The following is a 24,435-nucleotide window of genomic DNA, read 5'->3' on the forward strand; positions in this document are numbered from 1 at the left end:
ATTTCATTATTCCAATAATCCATAGTTAAATATAACTCAGATTTCCAAGTAATTGCGATAACTTTTTTAGCTACTGCCAATCAATATTTATAATTTTTTTCTGATACATATTCAATTTAATTTTCGGTATTGTCCCTTCAATATCTCCTAATAAAAATAATATTGGACTATTTGGGAGTTGAACTCCAGTACTTTGTTCCAATAAAAGTCAGATATATCGAAAATGGTTGAATTTTAAAACAAGACCAAGTAGAATGTAAAAAAGTACCAATTTCTTGATTACATCGAAAGCATTGGTCAGACATATTTGAATTTAATCTATTTATTTTCTGTGGTGTTATATATAATTGATGTAAAAATTATATTGTATTAATCTAATTTGAACATTTATTGAATTTATCATACTATCAGAACATAATCTTGACCAACTTTTTCCAACAATTTTAACATTCAAATCAGTTTCCCATTTTTGTCTTGATTTATGAATTCCAGATTCAGTCTGTTTTTGAATCAAATTGTACATACAAGATGTAATTTTTTAAATTTTTCCTTTTTGAATTAATATTTCTATTTCACTAAGTTTTGGCATCAACATTGTTTGACCCAGCTTTTCTCGTAATTGTCCTTTAATTGAAAATAAGAGAAAAGAGTGTTGTTTGATATTTTATATTTATTTTTTCATTGCTCAAACGACATCAATACAATTACATATATATTTAATCCCCTTTTGGAACCAATTATGTAAAAGTTTATTATCCATTGTAAAAGGAATAAGCCTATTTTGAATTAAAGTTTATTTTTGCTAATAAAGATTTCTTTATCTTATCGTCCATATTTACCTTATTCCATAAATCATTCAAGTGTCTTAATATAGGAGATTCTTTTTTTTTCCCGTATCAATTTGGATTCCCATTTATATGTAAAATCTTCTGGTATGTTTTCTCCTATCTTATCTAATTTTATTCTAATCCATGCCGGGTTTTTTTTTCATCAAAAAAAGATGCAATAAATCTAAGTTGAATTGCTTTATCATAATTGTTAAAATTTGGAAGTTGTAACCCTCCTAAATCAAATTTACATCTCAATTTTTCCAATGATATTCTTGACATCTTTCCTTTCCAAATAAATGTCCTTACATATTTATTTAGTTCTTGAAAAAACTTCTGCGGTAATTGTATTGGTAAAGTTTGGAATATATATTGCAATCTATGGAATATATTCATTTTTACAGCATTAACTCTACCTATTAATGTTATTGGTAACATCATCCATTTATCAAGATCCTCTTTTATTTTTTTTTAATCATGGCAAATAATTTTGTTTATATAAATTTTTTACATCATTGTCAACTCTGATACCTAAATATTTTATCCCATTTATTGACCATCGAAATTGAGTTACTAATCGACATTGATTATAATTTCCTTTTGTAAGGGGTAAAATTTCACTTTTATTCCAATTTAATTTATACCCTGATACTTTCCCGTATTCTTCCAATTTAAAAGATAATCTTTGCAAAGATTGTAATAGGTTTGTAAAATAAATCAAAACATCATCAGCAAATAAATTAATTTTATATTCTTCTTGATTAACTCTAAAACCGCCAATATCTGAATCTGTTCTAATTAATTCAGCTAATGGTTCTTTTGCCAATACAAATAAAGCAGGTGATAACGGGCAGCCTTGTCCAGTTGACCTCGTTAAGCAAAATGGTGTTGAAATCTGAGCATTTGTAACTACTTCAGCTTGAGGATTAGTATTTAAGGTTTTAATCCATTGTATAAAAGATTTTCCTCGCTCATATTTTTCCAATACCTTAAACAAAAAAATCCCATTCCAATCTATCAAATGCTTTTTCTGCATCCAAAGCAAATGCCACACTCATTTCCTCTCTTTTTTGTGCCAGATGAATTATACTAAGTAACCAGGTTAGATTATCCATTGATTGTAATAAAATCTGTTTGATCCATATGCATTAATTTTGGTAAATATTTAGATATTCTATTAGATAAAATTTTTGCTATTATCTTATAATCTGTATTCAACAAAGAAATAGGCCTATATGATGTTGGTTTTAGAGGATCTCTTTTTTTGGCAATACAGTTATGATCGCTGTTAAAAAAGATTGTGGGAGTTTATGCATTCTTTCCACTTGGTATATTAATTCCATAGAGGGAGGAATTAATATATCTTTAATTTTTTTTATAAAATTCAGGAGGAAAACCATCTTCTTCTGGGGATTTGTTACTCTCAAGTGATCCTACAGCTTCTTCAACCTCTTTTAATGTAAAGGGCATATCTAATCCTTTCTGTTCTTCCAAATTAAATTTCGGAAGGGTTATTTGTGATAAAAATTTATCCATCTCAGTAACCTTATTTTGTGATTCTGATTGATATAGTTCAGTATATAAAAAAAAAATAAAGTTTCATGAATTTCCAAAGGTTTATCAGCAACCTTATTTACACTTGTTCTAATTGCATTTATTGTTTTAAAAGCCTGTTCTGTTTTCAACTGCCAAGCAAGAATTTTATGTGATCTTTCACCTAATTCGTAATATTTCTGTTTAGTTCTCATAATTACTTTTTCTGTACGATATGTACGATATTATATTGTAGTTTTTTATTAACAAGTTGTCTTTGTTTTTGTTCTGTCATATATCTTTGAGATTCTTTTTCTAACTTTATATCTTTTCCCAATTTTCCTTCTTAATTTTAGATGTATAACTTATAATCTGACCCCTTAAATATGCTTTCATCGCTTCCTATAATACAATTTTACCCTCAACTGAATGTAAATTTGTATCCAAAAAAAATTGAATCTGTTTTTTCATAAAATCACAAAAATCTTGATGTTTTAATAAAATTGTATTAAATCTCCATCTAAGCTTTATGTCTATTTGAATAAAATGAATAATCTCTTTCTCTTGGATTAATTTTCCTCCATATATCAATCAGGTTTAAATCTTTCATTAATGATGAAGTTAGTTTTATTTCTTTTAATTTTGTAACAACTGTAGTTGACCTTTCCAAAACTGGATCTAAACAAAAATTAAAATCTCTGCCTATTAATATTTTATCATTTGCGTCAGCCAAGTTCAAAAAATCTTCTTGTATGAATTTTGCATCATTTTCATTTGGTGCATAAATGTTCATAAAATTCCATAATTCTGAAAAAATTTAACAATGTATAATCTCGTATCTCCCCACAGAATCAATTATTACATTTTGTATTTTAATTGGTAAAGATTTATTAACCGAAATTGCAACTCCTCTCGATTTTGAATTAAATGAAGTTGCTATAACATTTCCAACCCAATCTCTATTTAATTTCTTATGCCTGTGAACTTACTGAACACATCCTTGCCAGAAAAAAAACTTATCCCAATCCACTCTTCCTAGATCCTTTTTCATTTCCACAAAATTGGCCGTTCTCCAATTTTACCAGAACATTAAGCTGCCAGTTCTGCCCCTCACTAATAGCAGTCATGTCGTTATCCCACGTGTCAACCCAAGCCCTAAACTCATCTGTTTTACCGACAATACTCCGTGCATTGAAATAGATGTACCTGAGAATATGTATATCATCCGCTTTTTTTTTTCATTTCCGTTTATACATGCAGTCCTCTCATGTTCCTTATCCTCCTGCACCTCACTATCTGCTCTGACACTCTGGTTCCCCTCCCTCTGCAAATCTAGATTAAATTCCCCGGAGCAGCACTGGCAAATCTACCCGCAAGAATGTTATTCCCCCCCCCCCCCCCCGCCCAGTTTAGGGGCAAACCGTCCTGTCGGAACAGGCCCCACCTTCCCGGGAACAAAGCCCAATTGTCCAGAAACATGAAGCCCTCCCTCCTGCACCATCCCCTTAGCCACGTATTTAGCTGCATTCCCCGCACATTTATATTTACAGGGACTTTACTCCTGACGCCGGTCCCGGGACCCGACCCGTTTACAGACCCGGAGCGGAACCGGAGCAGATTCTCAGCCACTGGTTCACATCCCCGGTCCGGAAGAGAGGATAAAGTTTCCCCGTGAATTTATTCCCAGTGAAGGTGTGGAGATGGGACTTGGTCTCCGCGTTGTAAAATGAAACTGTCCCGGACTCGTAACTGAGATAAACTCCCACCCTCCCGGGGATGGGATCGGCAGCGAGACGGGACTCGGAGGAGGGGAGACCGGACACGTCACAATCCCGATGTAACACGTCACCAAACCGCCCGATGAACCAGAATCCGGTCTCCGGACTCAGACTGACCGGTCTCTTCCTCTCCACAGACTCTGCGGCGACTCCCAGACACCAGAACCGAATCCCCGTCACCTCCACCTCCCAGTAATGTCTCCCCGATGTGAATCCCTCCGATCCCAGCACACAAGCCCGGTGTGTGAATCTCTTCCCGGTGTCAGGGAGATTCCGCCGGGTCCGGGTCCGTCTCACACTCTTCCGATCCTCAGACACCTCGAGACACGGACTCGCCGTTTCCACATCCAGGGTGACAGAGACTGGGGGGAGAAGCAGAGAATTAGAGAGTCCCCGGGGATCGGGGGGAGACTCGGACAGCGCGGCCCCGGGGATCGGGGGAGACTCGGACAGCGCGGCCCCGGGGATCGGGGGGAGACTCGGGCAGCGCGGCCCCGGGGATCGGGGGGAGACTCGGGCAGCGCGGCCCCGGGGATCGGGGGGAGACTCGGACAGCGGGGCCCCGGGGATCGGGGGGAGACTCGGGCAGCGCGGCCCCGGGGATCGGGGGGAGACTCGGACAGCGGGGTCCCGGGGATCGGGGGGAGACTCGGGCAGCGCGGCCCCGGGGATCGGGGGGAGACTCGGACAGCGGGGTCCCGGGGATCGGGGGGAGACTCGGGCAGCGCGGCCCCGGGGATCGGGGGGAGACTCGGACGGCGCGGTCCCCGGGGATCGGGGGGAGAGTCGGACAGCGCGGTCCCGGGGATCGGGGGGAGACTCGGACAGCGCGACCCCGGGGATCGGGGGGAGACTCGGACAGCGCGGCCCCGGGGATCGGGGGGGAGACTCGGACAGCGCGGCCCCGGGGATCGGGGGGAGACTCGGACGGCGCGGCCCCGGGGATCGGGGGGAGACTCGGACAGCGCGGCCCCGGGGATCGGGGGGAGACTCGGACAGCGGGGTCCCGGGGATCGGGGGGAGACTCGGACAGCGGGACCCCGGGGATCGGGGGGGAGACTCGGACAGCGCGGCCCCGGGGATCGGGGGGAGACTCGGACGGCGCGGCCCCGGGGATCGGGGGGAGACTCGGACAGCGCGGCCCCGGGGATCGGGGGGAGACTCGGACAGCGCGGTCCACGGGGATCGGGGGGAGACTCGGACAGCGGGGCCCCGGGTATCGGGGGGAGACTCGGACAGCGCGGCCCCGGGGATCGGGGGGAGACTCGGACAGCGCGGCCCCGGGGATCGGGGGGAGACTCGGACAGCGGGGTCCCGGGGATCGGGGGGTGACTCGGACAGCGGGGTCCCGGGGATCGGGGGGAGACTCGGACAGCGGGGTCCCGGGGATCGGGGGGGAGACTCGGACAGCGCGACCCCGGGGATCGGGGGGAGACTCGGACAGCGCGGTCCCGGGGATCGGGGGGAGACTCGGACAGCGGGGCCCCGGGTATCTGGGGGAGACTCGGACAGCGCGGCCCCGGGGATCGGGGGGGAGACTCGGACAGCGCGGCCCCGGGGATCTGGGGGAGACTCCGACAGCGGGGTCCCGGGGATCGGGGGGGGGGGGAGACTCGGACAGCGGGGCCCCGGGGATCGGGGGGAGACTCGGACAGCGGGGTCCCGGGGATCGGGGGGAGACTCGGACAGCGCGGTCCCCGGGGATCGGGGGGAGACTCGGACAGCGGGGCCCCGGGTATCGGGGGGAGACTCGGACAGCGGGGTCCCGGGGATCGGGGGGAGACTCGGACAGCGGGGCCCCGGGGATCGGGGGGAGACTCGGACAGCGGGGTCGCGGGGATCGGGGGGAGACTCGGACAGCGGGGTCCCGGGGATCGGGGGGGGAGACTCGGACAGCGGGGTCCCGGGGATCGGGGGGAGACTCGGACAGCGGGGCCCCGGGGATCGGGGGAGACTCGGACAGCGGGGCCCCGGGTATCTGGGGGAGACTCGGACAGCGGGGTCCCGGGTATCTGGGGGAGACTCGGACAGCGGGGTCCCGGGGATCGGGGGGAGACTCGGACTGCGCGGCCCCGGGGATCGGGGGGAGACTCGGACAGCGGGGACCCGGGGATCGGGGGCAGACTCGGACAGCGCGGCCCCGGGGATCGGGGGGTGACTCGGACAGCGGGGTCCCGTGGATCGGGGGGAGACTCGGACAGCGGGGTCCCGGGGATCGGGGGGGGGGGAGACTCGGACAGCGGGGCCCCGGGGATCGGGGGGAGACTCGGACAGCGGGGTCCCGGGGATCGGGGGGAGACTCGGACAGCGGGGTCCCTGGGATCGGGGGGGAGACTCGGACAGCGCGGCCCCGGGGATCGGGGGGAGACTCCGACAGCGGGGTCCCGGGGATCGGGGGGGGGGAGACTCGGACAGCGGGGCCCCGGGGATCGGGGGCAGACTCCGACAGCGCGGCCCCGGGGATCGGGGGGGAGACTCGGACAGCGCGGCCCCGGGGATCGGGGAGAGACTCCGACAGCGGGGTCCCGGGGATCGGGGGGGAGACTCGGACAGCGCGGCCCCGGGGATCGGGGAGAGACTCCGACAGCGGGGTCCCGGGGATCGGGGGGGGGGGAGACTCGGACAGCGGGGCCCCGGGGATCGGGGGGAGACTCGGACAGCGGGGTCCCGGGGATCGGGGGGAGACTCGGACAGCGGGGTCCCGGGGATCGGGGGGGAGACTCGGACAGCGGGGTCCCGGGGATCGGGGGGAGACTCGGACAGCGGGGCCCCGGGGATCGGGGGAGACTCGGACAGCGGGGCCCCGGGTATCTGGGGGAGACTCGGACAGCGGGGTCCCGGGGATCGGGGGGAGACTCGGACAGCGGGGTCCCGGGGATCGGGGGGAGACTCGGGCAGCGCGGCCCCGGGGATCGGGGGGAGACTCGGACAGCGCGGCCCCGGGGATCGGGGGGAGACTCCGACAGCGGGGTCCCGGGGATCGGGGGGGGAGACTCGGACAGCGCGGCCCCGGGGATCGGGGAGAGACTCCGACAGCGGGGTCCCGGGGATCGGGGGGGGGGGAGACTCGGACAGCGGGGCCCCGGGGATCGGGGGGAGACTCGGACAGCGGGGTCCCGGGGATCGGGGGGAGACTCGGACAGCGGGGTCCCGGGGATCGGGGGGGAGACTCGGACAGCGGGGTCCCGGGGATCGGGGGGAGACTCGGACAGCGGGGCCCCGGGGATCGGGGGAGACTCGGACAGCGGGGCCCCGGGTATCTGGGGGAGACTCGGACAGCGGGGTCCCGGGGATCGGGGGGAGACTCGGACAGCGGGGTCCCGGGGATCCGGGGGAGACTCGGACAGCGCGGACCCGGGGATCGGGGGGGAGACTCGGACAGCGGGGCCCCGGGGATTGGGGGGAGACTCGGACAGCGGGGACCCGGGGATCGGGGGCAGACTCGGACAGCGCGGCCCCGGGGATCGGGGGGTGACTCGGACAGCGCGGCCCCGGGGATCGGGGGGTGACTCGGACAGCGCGGCCCCGGGGATCGGAGGGAGACTCGGACAGCGCGGCCCCGGGGATCGGGGGGAGACTCGGACAGCGCGGCCCCGGTGATCGGGGGGAGACTCGGGCAGCGCGGCCCCGGTGATCGGGGGGAGACTCGGGCAGCGCGGCCCCGGTGATCGGGGGGAGACTCGGGCAGTGGGACCCGGGGATCGGGGGGTGGTGGAGATCTCAGGCGCGGTCGGGTGGCCGACACGAACCTTTGATTCGACAAAAGCAGATGTCTCCACAAGGGTTTTCCGCTGAACAGGGGAAACATCCTCGCTCACTCCTGCCTGTTGACCCCTGAAAGAATTTTGTGTTTCCATGAGATCTCCTCTCATTCTCCGAAACTGGGAAAAGAGAACATAGAGCAGTACAGCACAGGAACAGGCCCGTCATACAATGTTCACTTTCATTTGTGAGTGGGAAGTGGGGCAGTGTGATGGTTTGAAACAGTAAAGGAGGTGATGATGGGAACCGGTAGGGGAGAGATGAATGGCAGATTGAACCAGGAGGGGGTGGGGTGGAAACCCTGTGGGTGATCTGTGTGTGTAGACGTAATGAGAAGCTAGAGGGGGCAAAGATGGCAGATCAGGATGACTTTGTCCCCTTTCCCAGAGCCCCATCCCCCGCAGCCCCTCATTAGGACAGGGGATGAATTTACAGGAACCCTTAAGCAACACAGGTATTGATGAAGTGTTTCAGTCTGAACCGTAGACTGTTTACTCGTTTCCATAGAAACTTACCGGCCTGCTGTTCCCCCAACAATTTGTTTGTGTTACTCTGCTTTAAATATACTCAATTATTTGGCCCCCACCGCTGCCTGTGGCAGAGTCACTATCCTGTGGATAAAGGAATTCCTCCTCATCTCTGTCCTAAATGGACATCCCTATAGTCGGAGGCTGTGCTCACCGTTCTCGACCCACCCACATCCTCCCAACATCAACTCTCTCTAGACAGGTGTCAGAGAGATCTGGCGAGACCCTTCATCGGGACCTGTGTAGCTTGGATTACCAGCATCTGCAGATTTTCTCCTGTTTGATTTTTAAAGCAGAAGTTAATAAGTAAACATCTTGATTGGTCAGAGTCTCAAAAGTTATGGGGAGGAGACTGGAGAATAGGGTTGAGAGGGATGATAAATCAGCCATTCTTCTGAACTCCAGTGAGTACAGGCCCAGAACCATCAAACACTCCTCATATGTTAACTCTTTCATTCCCGGAATTATTCTTGTGAATCATCTGCACCCCCTCCAATGTCAGCACATGATTTCCGATGGAAGGGACCCAAAACTGCTCACAATACTCCGTGTGGTCTGACCAATGCCTTATAAAACCTCAGAATTACACCCTTGCTCTTGTACTCTAATCCTCTCGAAATGAAAGCAAACATTGAGTTTGCCAATCTTACCACTGACACAAACAGCAAGTTAACCTTCAGGGAATCCTGCACAAGGACACCCATGTCCGTTTGCACCTCTGATTTTTGAATTTTGCCCTGTTTACAGAATTGTCTATCCCTATATTCCTTCGATCAAAGTCGTACCTGCCTAAGTTTGTACCTGTCAAACTCTACCTGTACTACAAGATCCCTATTCCATATACTGGTGCATTCAAATAAGACCATAAGACAAAGCAGCAGAAGCCGGCCCTTCGGCCCTTCGAATCTGCTCCGCCATTTTATCATAAGCTGATCCATTCTCCCATTTAGTGCCACTCCCCCACCCTCTCACCATGACCTTTGATGCCCTGGCTACTCAGAGACTGATCAATCTCTGCCTTAAATACACCCAATGACCTGGACTCCACTGCCGCAACAAATTCACAGATTCACCACCCACTGGCTAAAAAAATTTCTTTGCATCTCCGTTCTGAGTGGGCGCCCTTCAATCCTTAAGTCATGCTCTCTCGTACTAGACTCCCCCACCATGGGAAACAACTTTGCCACATCCACTCTGTCCATGCCTTTTAAAATTCAACATGTTTCTGTGAGGTTCCTCCTCATTCTTCTAAACTGCACGGAGTTCAGTCCAAGAGTGATCAAATGTTCCTCAGATGTTAACCCTCTCATTCCCAGAATCATTCTGGTGAATCTGCTCTGAACCCTCTCCAATGTCAGAACATCCTTTCTTAAATAAGGAGCCCAAAACTGCACACAGTATTCCAAGTGAGGTCTTACCACTGCCTTATAGAGCCTCAACATCACATCCCTGCTCTTATATTTTATTCCTCTAGAAATGAATGTCAACCTTCTTCACCACCGACTCAACCTGGAGACTAACCTTAAGGGTATCCTGCACGAGCACCCTCAAGTCCCGTTGCATCTCAGAACTTTGAATTCTCTCTCCACTTAAATAATAATCTGACAACGTGCATGGCCATACACTTTTCAACATTGTATTTCATTTGCCACTTCTTTGACCATTCTCCAAATCTATCCAAGTCTCTCTGCAGACTCTCTGTTTCCTCAGGTGGGGGATTTCCACCTACCTTTGTATCATCAGCAAACTTAGCCACAAAGCCATCTTTTCCATAATAAAAAGAAGCGGCCCCAACATGGACCCCTGTGGAACACCACTGGTAACTGGCAGACAACCAGAATGGGATCCTTTATTCCCACTCTCTGTTTCCTCCCAATCAGCCAACGCTCTATCGACAGATGTAACTTTCCCGTAATTCCATGGGCTCTTATCTTGTTGAGCAACCTCATGTGTGGCACCTTGTCAAAGGCCTTCTGAAAATCCAAATACACAACATCCACTGCATCTCCCTTGTCCAGCCTACTTGTAATCTCCTCAAGAGATTTCAATGGGTTTGTCAGGCAGGATTTTCCTTTAAGGCAACCATGCTGAGTTTGGCCTATCTTGTCATATGCCTCCAGGTACTCCGTAACCTCATTCTTGACAATTGACTCCCACCGATGTCAAGCTAACAGGTCTATAATTCACTTTTTGCTTCCTTGCCCCTTTCTTAAATACCAGAGTGGCATTTACAATCTTCCACTCCTCCGGAACCATGTCAGAATCTATTGACTTTTGAAAGATCATTGCTAATGCCTCCGCGATCTCCACAGCTACTTCCTTCAAAACACAAGGGTGCATTCCGCCTGGTCCTGGAGATTTATCTACCCTGAGACTATTCAGCTTCCTGAGTACTTTCTCTGTCGTAATTATGACAGCGCACACTTCTCTTCCCTGACACCCTTGAGTGTCTGGTATACTGCTGATATCTTCCTCAGTGAGGACTGATGAAAATACTCGTTCAGTTCCTCAGCCATCTCCTTATCTCCCATTACAATTTCTCCAGCATCATTTTCTATCGGTCCTATATCCACTCTCACTGGTTTTTTACTCTTTATATACTTGAAAAAGCTTTTGGTATCTTCTTTGATATTATTTGCTAGCTTTCTTTCATAGTTCATCTTTTCCCTCTTAATGGCCTTCTTAGTTTCCTTTTGTAAGCTTTTAAAAACTTTCCAATACTCTGTCTTCCCAGTAATTTTTGCTTCCTTGAATTCCCTCTCCTTTGCTTTTACTTTGGCTTTCACTTCTCTTGTCAGCCACGGTTGCATCTTTTTCCATTCGAAAATTTCTTGTTTTTTGGAATATATCTGTCTTGCATATTCCTCACTTCTCGCATAAACTCCAGCCACTGCTGCTCTGCTGTCCTCCCGCTAGTGTCCCTTCCCAGTCAAATTTGGCCAGTTCCTCTCTCGGCCACTGGAATTTCCTTTACTCCACTGAAATACTGACACATCAGATTTCTGCTTCTCTTTCTCAAATTTCACAGTGAAGTCAATCATGTTAAGATCACTGTCACCTAACAGTTCCTTCACCTCAATCTCTCTAATCACCTCTGGGTCATTACACAATATCCAATCCAGTACCTCTGATCCCCTAGTGGGCTCAACAACAAGCTGTTCTGAAAAAGCATCTCGTAGACATTCTACAAATTCTCTCTCTTGAGATCCAGTGTCGACCTGATTTTCCCAATCCACTCGCATGTTAAAATCCTCTCAATTATCATAACACTGCCCCTCTGGCAAGCCTTTTCTATTTCCTGTTGTAATTTGTAGTCCACATCGCTGCAGCTGTTAGGAGGCCGGTAGATAACTGCCATCAGGGTCCTTTTACCCCTGCGATTTCTTAGCTCAACCCATAAAGATTCTGCACCTTCCAATCCTATGTCACCTCTTTCCCATCCCCCTGCCAAATTAGTTTAAACCCTCCCTAACAGCTCTATTAAACATTTCTGCTATGATATATATCCCCTTCGGGTTCAGGTGTAACCCATCCTTTTTGAACAGTTAATACTTCCCCCAAAAGAGATCCCAATGATCCAAGAATCTGAAGCCCTGCCCCCTGCACCAGTCTCTCAGCCACACATTCATCAGCCTGATCCTACTATTCTTGCCCTCGCTAGCACGTGGCACAGGTAGCAATCCTGAGATTACTACCCTGGAGGTCCTGCTTCTCAGCTTCATTCTTAACTCCCGGAAATCTCTCTTCAGGACCTCCTCCCTTTTCCTCTCTATGTCATTGTTACCATCATGCACCAAGACAGCTGGCTGCTCGCCCTCTCCCTTCAGGATATTCTGGACCCAATCCGAGACATCCCGTACCCTGGCACCTGGGAGGTAGCCCACCATGCGGGTATCTCTATCAGGCTCACAGAATCTCCTGTCTGTTACCCTGACTATGGAATCCCCTATGACTACCGCATTCCTCTTCTCCCTCCTTCCCTCCTGCACAACAGCACCAGGCTCAGTGCCAGAGACCCGGTCACCGTGGCCGTCCCCTGTCAGGTCATCCACCTCAACAGCATCCAAAACGATATACTTGTTGCTGAGGGGGGCAGCCACAGAGGTGCTCTCCACTATCCGGGCATTTCCCTTCCCTCTCCTGACAGTCACCTAGTTTTTTGACCTCTGTAGCCTAGGGATGACTACCTCCCTGTAGCTCCTGTCTATCACCTCTTTGTTTTCTCTAATAAGCAGTAGGTCATCAAGCTGCTGCTCCAGATCCCTAACACGGTCTCCGAGGAGCTGAATCTCGGTTCACCTGGTGCAGATGTGGCTATCAGGGAGGCTGGAGGTCTCCCAGGATTCCCACATCTGACACCCTGAACAAAGCACTAACCCTGCAGACATGCTACCTAATTCTACAAGAATGAAACAAAGAAAGATAGGTCTACTCACCCACTTACTTCACCAAGCACATGAACTTTTTAAAGCATTAGCTAATGTGCCCTGCTGTTCCCCCGTCCGTCCAGGCCGATTTGCCAAGGGGAGAAAAAGAGTCGGTTCCTCGCTCTCGGCTCTTCCCGTTACCGCCTGAGCCCGTTGAGCCAAAGCCCTACACTCTGCTGCCACCCACTCCGCTGCCCGCTGTATAGGGTGGTCATCTTTTTAAACTCTCCGTGCTGTCCTGCGCAGTCTCGCCGTTCTAGTACGCAAAGTTTTTTTTTTACACTGCCTTCCTTCAGAATTTAGCTCCCACGCTGCCCTTCTTGTCCCAATCTAAAAAACCACCTTCAGTCGTGTATTCATCAGCCTATTCCACACTGTCCACATGAAATTCAGCAAGGCCTTTGATGTCGATGATAGACCACACTTGGAGCATTGTCTGCATTTCCGGTTCCCGAATATGGGGACGATGTCATTACACTGGACAGGAGGCTTCAGGAGGATGTTACCAGGACTGGGGGCTTGGGTTAAAAGCAAAGAGTGAGTAAGCGTGGGCTATTCAGCTGTAGTGTAGGATGTTCAGGTGTGACCCCTTATCAAGGTAAGTAATTCTAAGGAGCTTAAATAACGTTCTTTTTCCAAGAAATGGGAGTACAGAACCAAAGGCCTCCGATTGAAAGTGAGATGGGAAATTGGGTAACATTCTCAGAGAGAGGGAGGTTGGTGAACGGAATTTGCCCTCAGACGCTGTCGAAACAGGTAAAAAATAACATATTTTAAAATAAATACACAGATGGGAAATGGTTAGAGGGATGGGGCGGGGGCAAACACACACAAATGGGACAGGCTCAAGAAGACATCTTAGTCTTGCAGATTGATGAAGTGGGCTGTGAGTTCAACATCCATCAAACCCTCCCAGATCATCCTCCTGAGGAATCTCACCCCGGAGTCTGTCTGTGAAGTGTTGATGTGACGTCACGTCAGATGGCAGCTCAGTGCCACAGAACAGACAGACTGGGTAAGGACGGCAGATTTCAATCCTAAATGGGAATTCATGCCTATTTCTGTGGCTGTGTGTCACACTCTGATAGTATATCGCGCGCGCGCGCGTGTGTGTGTGTGTGTGTGTGTGTGTGTTGATTATGGTAAATATCCGTGTGGAGTGTATACACATTGAAGGAGAGTATGCACATTGAAGAAGTTTTTATGTTACAGTGTGTCATCACAAGTCTGGTGTGTGTTGACAATGTGTCACACGTGATTGAGTTGTTTAAATCAATAAATGACTGTCTCTGAAGAGTCTGGTTTCCAGGTTACTGAGGGAAATAACAACGTACATTGCTGAGGCTCCGACTACAATCTGCCAGTCCTTCCTGTGTATGTGTGTGAGGGAGCTTTGCCAGGCCGGTTATGCTGTGTGTGCTTCTCCCGAGATGAAATCTTGACCCATGTCAATGCTTGTTGGTGTGTCCGAGCTCATTCTCACAATGCTTCAATGTAGTGGTCTGATCACCATGAGACATAGGAGCAGAATTAGGCCATTTTCCTATCGAGTCTGCTCCGCCATTCAATAATTGCTGATCATTTTTTCCCTCCTCAGCCACACTACCTGGTCTTCTCCCCGTAACCTTTGATGCTGTGTCCAATCTAGAACCTATCAAGCTCTGCCTTAAATACACCCAACAGGTTCCACAAATTCAACAGCTGCTGGCACAAATTTCTCCACATGTTTTAAATAGATTCCCCCTCTGTCTTGAGGCTGTGCCCTCTTGTCCTAAACTCCACCACCATGGGAAACATCCTTTCCACATCTACTCTGTCTAGGACTTTCAACATTCGAAAGGTTTCTAGGACTTTCAACATTTGAAAGGTTCCAATGAGATTCCCCCTCATCTTTCTAAATTCCAGCGAGTACAGACACAGAGCTATCAAACTTTCCTCGTATGATAACCCTTTCATTCCTGGAATCATCCTTATGAAATGAACCTTCTGCAATGCCAGCACATCTTTTCTTAGACGAGGAGCCCAAAATTGTTCACAATACTCAAGGTGAGTCTTCACCAGTGCCTTATAAATCCTCAGCATCACATCCCTGCTCTTGAACTGAATGCTATTTGAACCGATTGAATTCAATGCTAACATTGGATTTGCCTTCCTCACCAGTGACTCTACCTTCAAGTTAACCTTTAGAGAGTTCTGCAGAATGACTGCTAAGTCCAATTTCGTCTCAGATTTTTTGATTTTTTCCCCATTTGAAAAAAAAATCTGCACATTATTTCTACGACCAAAGTGCAGGACCATGTATTTTCCAACATTGTATATAATTTGCCAATTTCTTTCCCATTCTCCTCATCCATGTCCTTGTCCAGCCTAACTGTTTCCTCAACACTACCGGCCCCTCCGCCAATCTTCGTATCATCTGCAAAACCTGGAAACAAAGCCATCTACTCTAGGACAAGAGGGTGTGACTTCATGATTGAAGGACGTCCTTTTAGAACTGAGATGTGGAGAAATTACTTTAGTCAGTGTGTGTGGAGAATCTGTGGAATTTGTTGCGACATGTGGCTGTGGAGGCCAAGGCATATTTAAGGCAGAGATGTACCGGTTCTCATTTAGCCAGGGCATCAAATGGTATGGGGTGAAAGCAGGGGAGTGGGGATGTCTGGAAGAATTGGGTCTTCCCATGACTGAATATTGGAGCAAACTCAATGGGCCGAATGGCCTATTTCTGCTCCTACATCTTATTGTCTATTCCATCAGCTAAATCTTGATATACAGCATAAAATGAAGGTGTCCTAACACTGACCCCTGTGGAACACGACTCACTGGCAGCCAACCAGAAAAGGATCCCTTTACTTTCATTCACTGCTTCCTACCAATCAGCCAATGTTCCAACCATGCCTGTAACTTTTCTGTAATACCATGGCCTGCCTCTTAACCTGGTTACCACCTTCATGCGTGGCACTTTGTCAAAGGCCTTCCGAGATTCCAAATATACAACATCCACTGCTTCCCCTTTATCGATCCTGCTTGTAATCTCCTCAAAGAATCCCAACAGGTTTGTCAGGCAGGATATTCCCTAACGAAGCCATGCTGACTTGTCCTATCTTGTCCAGGGTCACCAAGTATTCCATAGCCTCAGACTTAACAACTGACTCCAATTTCTTCCCAACCACAGAGGTGAGGCAAACTGGTCAATAATTTCCTTTCTGCTGCCTTCCTCCTTACTTAAAGAGTCAAGTGACATTTGCCATTTTCCAGTCCTCTGGCACCATGCCAGGGTCCAATGATTTTGAAAGATCATTTGGAATGCCTCCATAATTTCTACTGCAACCTCTTTCAGAACACTGGGGTGCAGTTCATCTGGTCTGGGTGACTTATGTACCTTTAGGGCTTTCAGCTTTTTGAGCAGCTTCTCCCTTGTAACAGTAACTGCACTCACTTCTCTTCCCTCGCACTCTTCAACACCGGGCACAGTGCTGGTGTCTTCCACGGTGAATACTGGTGCAAAATATTTGGCTTATCTGCCATCTCTTTATCCTCTGTTATTATGCATCCAGCCTCATTTTCTAGCTGTCCTATATCCACTCTCATCTCTGTTTTATTTTTTTACAATACTTGAAAAATAATTTGATATTGTTTGCTATCTTGTTTTCCAAAGATAGGTGTGTAAAAAGGGCCTGAAGGATCATTGGATACCAGAGTCACTCCAACCACAACCTGTACCAGTTGCTACCATCCGGGATACGGTACCGCAGCATAAAAGCCGGGAGCAACAGGCTCCGGGACAGCTTCTTCAACCAGGCCAGTTCAATTCAAATCAATTTCTTGTTTATTTTTTCCCACCCAATCATCCTTTTAGTTCCCCTCTGTAGATATTTAAAAGCTTCCCAATCCTCTCCCTTCCGAATAATTTTTGTTTAGTTGTATGCCCTCTCCTTTGCCTTTACATTAACTTTTCTTCCCTTGTCAGCCATGGTTGTACTATTTCACCATTTGAGTATTTATTTATTTTTGGAGTACATCTATCCTCATTTTCCCAGAAACTGACACCATTTCTGCTCTGCTCTCATCCCTGGCAGCATCTCCTTCCAATTTGCTTTGGCCAACTCCTCTCTCAGACCACTGTAATTTCTTTTACTCCTCTGAAATACTACATTGTCAGGCTTTACTGTCTCCTTATCAGATTTCAAGTTGAACTCGGTCATGTTGTGAGCTCTGCCTCCTAAGGTTTCTTTTCACTACTCACCTCTGGTTCGATACATAACACCCAATCCAGTAGAGCTGTTCCCCGAGTAGGCTCAACGACAAACTGCTCTAGAAAGCCATCACATTGCATTCAACAAACTCACTCTCTTGAGATCCTTTACCAACCTGATTTTCCCAATTGCCCTGCATGTTTAAATTTCCCATGATTATCATAACAATGTCCTTTTCATCAGCCTTTTCTATTTCCAGTTGTAATCTGTGGGTGCCAACCCACTGACTGTTGGGAGGCCTGTATATGACTGGTGTCAGTGTCATTTTTACTTTTGCAGTTCCTTACCTCAACCCACAAGATTCAACATCTTCCAATCCTATTTCACATCTTGCTACTGATTTACCAGCAGAGCCACACCACCCCCTCACCCGACCTTCCTATACCACCAATACATTGTGTAACCTTGGACATTCAGATCCCAACTACAACCATGATTCCGTGATGGTCACAACAACATCACAACACCAGTTCCTCTGGTTGGATCCAAACTTATGCACTGGTGTGTTAGTGCATTCGCCTGGGATTGGAACACAGTGGTTCATCCGCCAGTCCCGTGTATTGATTGTATTGTGACCCTGTGCTGGTGTGTCCAGGGGTCGGACATCTCCAGCTGACCATGTGACAGTGATGCCTCCCAGTCAGTGGGGTTGATGTGGAATAAACTTCAGTTCCCCTTCAGCCCAGTATTACAGACAATCTTTGCCTCAAATTGGAACTAAATTGATCTTCATAAACAAGGAGAAATGAATCTTTGTAAGTTTTACCTCGATTAATAGCATCAAGCGTTTCTCTCAGCACTGTGTTCAACAAATAGAGGTGATCGAATTTTTCAACCGGTAGGGTCTCATCTGTCACTGACAATTCCTGGACATCGTCATTAATCCTGTAAATATTAAACTGCTGGTTATAAATTGCTATTCTGAACTATTTTCAAATCCATTCAGTGTTTCAGTAAAGAGCCTGTCCTACCTTCTGTTCCGACGAACTTCCTCCTGAAATAAATAAAACACAAATCTGATTAGACTTGGACTTACTGTCCACATCCTGAATTTCATCCAAATCATTACAAAGTGTTGAAAATTCCCACTCCCACAATCACTCAGACACACGGACAATACAGAACCATGGGGTAAATGACAGGGAAAGTTTCTGAATGTCAGACCATTACTGAGAGGAAGAAACTTACAGGGAAGACAGGACAGGCTGTGCATTATCATCTGGATATGACGTCAGTGTGATAGGATGGAGGATTTTAAGATCAGTGATGTATCTGATTGTGTGCAGGTGGAGGAAGTTCCTCTATTTATGGGGAGACTCGTGGGGAGATGTAATTCCAGATGGATTTTAACAAATTCCAAAAGAAATTTAGAGAGGAGGATGTGAAACTTGCTGCCACAGGAGTGGATGAAATGGAACAGCAGAGTGACTGTAATGGGGAGGCTGGATAAACACGTGAGGGACCAGGGAGTTCGGGGCACTGTTGCTGGGTGTGGTGAGTAGGTGGCAGGGGGCTTGTGAAGCAGGGAAACTGATAGAAGATGGACCTAATGGCCTGTTTATGATAGAGAATGGGATATAATCCCATGCGAAATATATCCAAAAAATAAAGAGACAGTGAAAGTTTCCATAATCTGATGGAAACCGGATATGGAGGATAAGTCTAACGTGTGGGTCAAATTCTTTGTTCTCAGTGATTGACAGAGAGACCCTCACACCCTCCGCACCAGACACACTCACAGCCTGTGACTGGAACCGGGTGTTAATGGGAGTTTCAGAGGATATTTAATGCGGTAATTAAGGAAACAGTCAGCAGCTCTGTGTTATGACCGGAGTAAATAATTTCAGAGAGTTTGCATTCTGTCCTGGGATGTACAGAAGTTGTGGAAGCTGAGTTTTGGGACAATAGACAATTGGTGCAGGAGTAGGCCCTTCGGCCCTTCTAGCCAGCACAGCCATTCACTGTGATCATGGCTGATCATACACAATCAGTACCCTGTTCCTGCCCTCTCCCCAAATCCCTTGACCCCACGATCTATATGAGCTCTATCTAACTCTCCCTTGAATGCATCCAGAGACTTAGCCTCCACTGCCTTCTGGGGCAGAGCATTCCACATATCCAGCACTCTCTGGGTGAAAAAGTTTTCTGCATCTCTGTTCTAAATGGCCTACCCCTTATTCTTAAACTGTGGCCTCTAGTTCTGGACTCACCCATCAGCGGGAACATGCTTCCTGCCTTCAGCGTGTCCAAACCCTTAATAATCTTATTATTATAAGACAATAACAACCCTGAATAGATGCATCAATGGTCTGGTGAGAAACAGTTTGCTGCCATTTGTAAATGTTGTGTGTAGGAGCAACACGTCTGTTTTCTGTCTGCATTGTATTCTGTGTTACGTGTTTATTATGGTAACTCGTCACGTGAGTGGGGACGTGGTAAAACTGAAGGGAAAAGGTTACGTATCTGTACTTTGTTCTGGGCAGTTTTGAGCTGGGGACGTGCGGATGTCATTCTGTACTTGACCGCTGTGTTGCAGCTTACTTTACAATGAATTACCCTGAAGTTTCATCGCTTCAAGATTGTATTTTGCTAATGAAGGACTGAAAGCGTACCTTGGACATTTTGAAATGTCATTATTGGAGTGATTGGAGGGCACATCATGCAGGTATAACAACTTGTGTAAGGTCGCCAGCAGCGGCAATTGATTTGTTAGAATTGGCCGCTGCGCTGTGTTTATTTCAAATATACCACTGTTCATTTAGTGCCTTTTGACAGAAACAAATTGAAATATAATCCCTCACCTTGAGAAACATCACACTGTCGTTCTGATCCATCTGTTCCTTTAACTTAGTGACTTCCTCATGAATAATCCTTATATTCTCTTGAAGAGCCAGAAGATTTTTCTCCATTGCGTTGAGAATCCTCTTCTCCTCTTCCCTGAGATCCCTGAGTAAGCTCTGCTCTTTCTCAGTGATAATCTGGCGCAGTTCAGCAAACTGGGATGAGATTTGGGACTGAAGGCTGTGTGACTGTTCCTGTCGAATGAAAGGTGAAGAATAATATACTGCATTGCTGTGCTCTGTTTCCTTTTGTCGTTCAGTTCGGTCTATTGGAGTCCATGCTACTTCTGAGTGCATTCCCGTCAACACCATTCCCTCACGTTTTCCTGAAACCTATTCTCACTTATTGACCCATAAACTCCCATCTGATTCACACACACCCTCCCCACCTTCACAGGGTTAACGGTAATTAGCCATTCATCCGGCATGTCCTTGGGATGTGTCGGAATCTCTCGTGGTCACAGGGGGAGCATGCAAACTCCACACAGACAGCACCAGAGGTCAGGATCGAACCCAGGTCACTGGAGCTGCGATACTCGGCTGTTCTGCATTAAATGGAGCAAAACTCGACAGTAATATCAGAAATTCCGCTCAGGAAGCCTCACCTGAACTCCGGAAATCTTCTCTTTCTGTTGCTGCTCCTTTTCCTGGAAGTCTGATTCCTTTTTTGTGAGAGAGTCTAAGGAAGATTTTAGCTGATCCTGGAAGTCAGAGAGTGAAGGAAATTGAGACAAAGATGCTTCAAAAGAAACAGGTGATCAAACCCGATTATCACACAAAATGCCGGAGGAACTCAGTGAGTCAGGCAGCATCTATTCAGGGGAAATAAACAGCCGGTGTTTCGGGATGAGACCGTTCATTAGCACTGGGAAGGAATGGACAGAAGCCAGAATAAAAAGGTTGGGGACAAGAACCAGCTGACAGGTGACGGGTGAGACAACGTGAGGGGGAACGTGGGGGAGGCTGATGAAGTGAGAAGCTGAGAGGGGACAGGTGGAAGAGGTAAAGAGCTGGAGAAGAAGGAATCTAATACGAGAAGACAATCGACCATGGAAGAAACGGGAGGAACTGAGCTGTTTGCGGCCCTCAATGGTGACGAGGGAGGAGGTTAGGAGTCAGGTGTAGCACTTGTCCCGCTTGCAGGTGTCGGTGAAAGTTGCAAAGATTGATGTGTTGGTTATGGAGTCTCGTGTGATGCTATGTAGGACAAAGGAAATGTGTGAAGTATTGAACTAACGTTAGTTTTTACCATGTATTTTTTAACAGCTTCTTTAATCGGCCGGAAGCGGTGCACTCGGTGTTCCTCCGCCACTGCACAGATCATACAGATCAGTGTCTTGTCTGTTTCACAAAACAGCTTCAGTTCTTCCTCATGTTCCTCGCAGTGACGTTTACTTTCCTTCCCTTTCAGATTCAGGCTTAGATTCCGAACTTTCTGTGTCAGATTTGCTAAGGCCCGATTCACCCTGAGGGTGCGGTCAGCAAACTCCTCTCTACATTCCGGGCAGGAGTTTCTCTCCTCCCTTTCCCAATACTGTGTGATACAAGAGCGACAGAAGTTGTGTCCACACTCCAGTATAATCGGATCGGTGAAGAAATCCAGGCAGACGGGACAAATTACCTCCTCGCTCAAACTCTCGGTCTCTCCTTTCGAAGCCATGTTAACTCCAGCACTTCCTGATTCAGAATGCTTTCACTTTCGGGGAGTTGCTGATCCCCTGCAGTACCGCGATTGTCCACTACGCGCGCTGCAGACTCGGGGAATCACACAACACACACACAATGCTGGTGGAACACAGCAGGCCAGGCAGCATCTGTAGGGAGAAGCACTGTCGACGTTTCGGGCCGAGACCCTTCGTCAGGACAGCTGGTGTGGTATACTGTGTCCGGTCTTCCCGGTGTGGCCTTTTATATATTGCTGAGACCCGACGCAGACTGGGAGACCGTTTCGCTGAACACCTACGCTCTGCCCACCAGAGAAAGCAGATCTCCCAGTGGCCACACATTTTAATTCCACGTCCCATTCCCATTCTGATATGTCTATCCATGGACTCCTCTACTGTCAAGATGAAGCCGCATTCAGGTTGGAGGAACAACACATGGGTAGCCTCCAACCTGATGGCATGAACATTGACTTCTCTCATTTCTGTTAATGCCCCTTCTCCCCTTCTTACCCCATCCCTGACATATTTAGTTGTTCGTCTTTTTTTTTCTCTCTCCCTCTCCCCATCACTGCCTGTTCTCCATCTCTTTCCGGTGCTCCCTTCCCCTTTCGTTCTGCCGAAGCCTCCCGTCCCATGATCCTTTCCCTTCCCCAGCTCTGTATCCCTGTGGCCAATCACCTTTCCAGCTCTTAGCTTCATCCCACCCCCTCCGGTCTTCTCCTATCATTTCGCATTTCCGCCTCCCCCTCCTACTTTCAAATCTCTTAATATCTTTCCTTTCGGTTAGTCTTGACGAAATGTCTCGGCCCGAAACGTCGACAGTTCTTCTTCCTATAGATGCTGCCTGGCCTGCTGTGTTCCACCAGGATTTTGTGTGTGTTGCTTGAATTTCAGCATCTGCAGATTTCCTCGTGTTTGCTCAGGGAATCAAAGTGGTTTTGCTGGATGTGTTCAGTGGAAATTCTGGCCTTTTCTATGTTGAGTGTGGGATCAAACACACATTAAAGAGACAACAGATACGAAAACGCATCCATGGACTGTCTAAGCCCGGCTACGAGCGGAGGACGGTTGGCCGTATGGCTGGCAACCCCATCTTGTAAAATTCCAGTGCGACAAAAACGTCAGCTGAATCTCCAAAGGCCTCATCCATGCGGTCGGAAGGACATTCCCCTGGAAGACGATTGAAGTCCTGAGATGAAAGGAGAAGCCATGTGCCCCCTGGGGTGGTTCACTACTACCATAACTGTGAGGCTTCCTCAGCCAACCCGGCCTCTCCCTGTCCAGTGTAGAGGACCCCTGTAGTTCCAATGGTGTCCCTGTCGTCTGGAATGTGTCAGTAGGCAGCATTCCTGTACGACTGGGCTTCGCAAACTTTTTTTAATGCCAAGGACCAATACCAGTAACCGTGGATCTCAGGTTGGGAACCGCTGCTCTCCAGACATCTCGATGTGATGGCAGGCCAACAAGTTTCGGGCGTCTTTCCCCGAGTTGATGATCTTCCAGCAGCAATCGCTGTCTATTTCCAGAGCATCCTGGGAACAGCCCGAGGATCAGTGAGCCTTCTGTCACACACAAACACACACAGCTGGGCTCAGACATACATCACTCTCACATTCCTCCCTTTGTGACACCCTACTTGCTCCGTAGCCCCCGGTATGAAGCTCAAACTGTTGCAAACCTGCCCTTTAAATTCATGGCTGAGGCTGTGTTGTGTCTGTTCACTGTTTGAGTTTGATATTAAATGAAGAGCATTGAATGGGAAGGAAGGTTTGAATAGAAGAATAAAGATCTCCTCTGAAGGTATATGGGGTCCTGGTGAGAGCGTACATGGAACACTGTGCACAGGTCTGGTCTCCCTCCTGGAGTCAGCCTGTGGGATGAAGAGAAGATTTCAGAGATTGATTTGGGGGGTGCGGTAGTGTCCTCAGAGAGATTACATTGACTGGGCCTGTCTCAAAATTGGAGAAATAAGAGGTGGTCTGACTGAGACAGACACAGTCTCACAGGGTATTGACAGGGTGGGGCAGGAATGGCGTTTTTCTTCACTGGGTGTTGAATAAGGTCACAGACTCAGAATCCGATGTCGTCTGACAGGTCGCAGATGAGGAGTGCAGCGAATCTTTGGATTTTTTTCCCCACAAGGTTTCTAAATTCACAAGGAATATTGAAGGGCGGAGCGAAGATGGGAACATTGCAAGAAAGTGTCCCTGAGGTCAAAGATCAGCCATTATCGGAGTGAAAGGCCGAACTGGCGCAACGGGCCGAAAGGCAACCCCTGCTCCTGTTTCTTATTTCCTAAATCACGAGTTTACCTTTGCGCCTTGTTCTCCCTTGGCCTTCAGCCTGTCGGATTGCACAGGGGAGCGGTGAGAGCTCCGGAGATCCACCAACAGCCGCTGCGGTTATTTCATGCTGTTGTTATTTTATCGGTGTTTCTCTGTTTTTGCACAGTTTGTTACCTTCAGCACTCTGGCTGATCTTTCACTGCCTGCTTCTGTTATGGTTACTATTCTATACTTTTTCTAAGTATGTCCGCAGGAAAATGCTTCTCCGGGTGGAACGTAGTGATTTATCTGGACTCTGATAATAAAAATTACTTTGAAATTTGAGTTTCGGGGATTTTCCTTTAATTCTGTGAACAAACTGTGACTACATCTCCAGCTCCCATCAGCAACCCGTCCTCTCACACACACAGCCAATCAGCGATCTCCGCTGGGAGAGGGATGCTCTCATTGGCTGAGGGGTGGCAGTGGGCGGGACGCTGTTTGGGTCCGGGACCGAGTGGGCCGGAGACCGGGAGCTGCGCCTCGGGTTTCGGCTG

The 24,435-nt window shown here is 48.2% G+C and overlaps 1 protein-coding gene across 1 annotated transcript; it reads right to left on the reverse strand.

The window, feature by feature from the left end:
- Nucleotides 1-404: 404 nt before the first annotated feature.
- LOC132385810 (E3 ubiquitin-protein ligase TRIM39-like) lies at nucleotides 405-21,616 on the reverse strand. Its single transcript, XM_059958030.1, has 7 exons — nucleotides 21,200-21,616; nucleotides 20,556-20,651; nucleotides 19,912-20,145; nucleotides 18,082-18,104; nucleotides 17,877-17,995; nucleotides 7,888-8,019; nucleotides 405-4,500 (listed from the first exon to the last, which is right to left on the reverse strand). Exons 1-7 carry the CDS (start codon nucleotides 21,608-21,610, stop codon nucleotides 3,950-3,952), a joined length of 1,566 nt encoding a protein of 521 aa, XP_059814013.1. The 5' UTR covers nucleotides 21,611-21,616; the 3' UTR covers nucleotides 405-3,949.
- Nucleotides 21,617-24,435: the final 2,819 nt, after the last annotated feature.

This window comes from Hypanus sabinus, assembly GCF_030144855.1.
Source record: "Hypanus sabinus isolate sHypSab1 chromosome X2 unlocalized genomic scaffold, sHypSab1.hap1 SUPER_X2_unloc_23, whole genome shotgun sequence".
NCBI classification, from domain to species: Eukaryota; Metazoa; Chordata; class Chondrichthyes; order Myliobatiformes; family Dasyatidae; genus Hypanus; species Hypanus sabinus.

Bases quoted from the DNA above. Each gene is read 5' to 3' on its own strand.
- LOC132385810 (XM_059958030.1), bottom strand. From the start codon at position 21,610: ATGGCTTCGAAAGGAGAGACCGAGAGTTTGAGCGAGGAGGTAATTTGT. The intron at 8,020-17,876 runs GTAAAACTTACA...CTCTTTTCCCAG, and splicing joins GCTTGATGCTATTAATCGAG to TTTCGGAGAATGAGAGGAGA. The intron at 4,501-7,887 runs GTTCGTGTCGGC...TTCTCCCCCCAG, and splicing joins CTGCTTTTGTCGAATCAAAG to TCTCTGTCACCCTGGATGTG.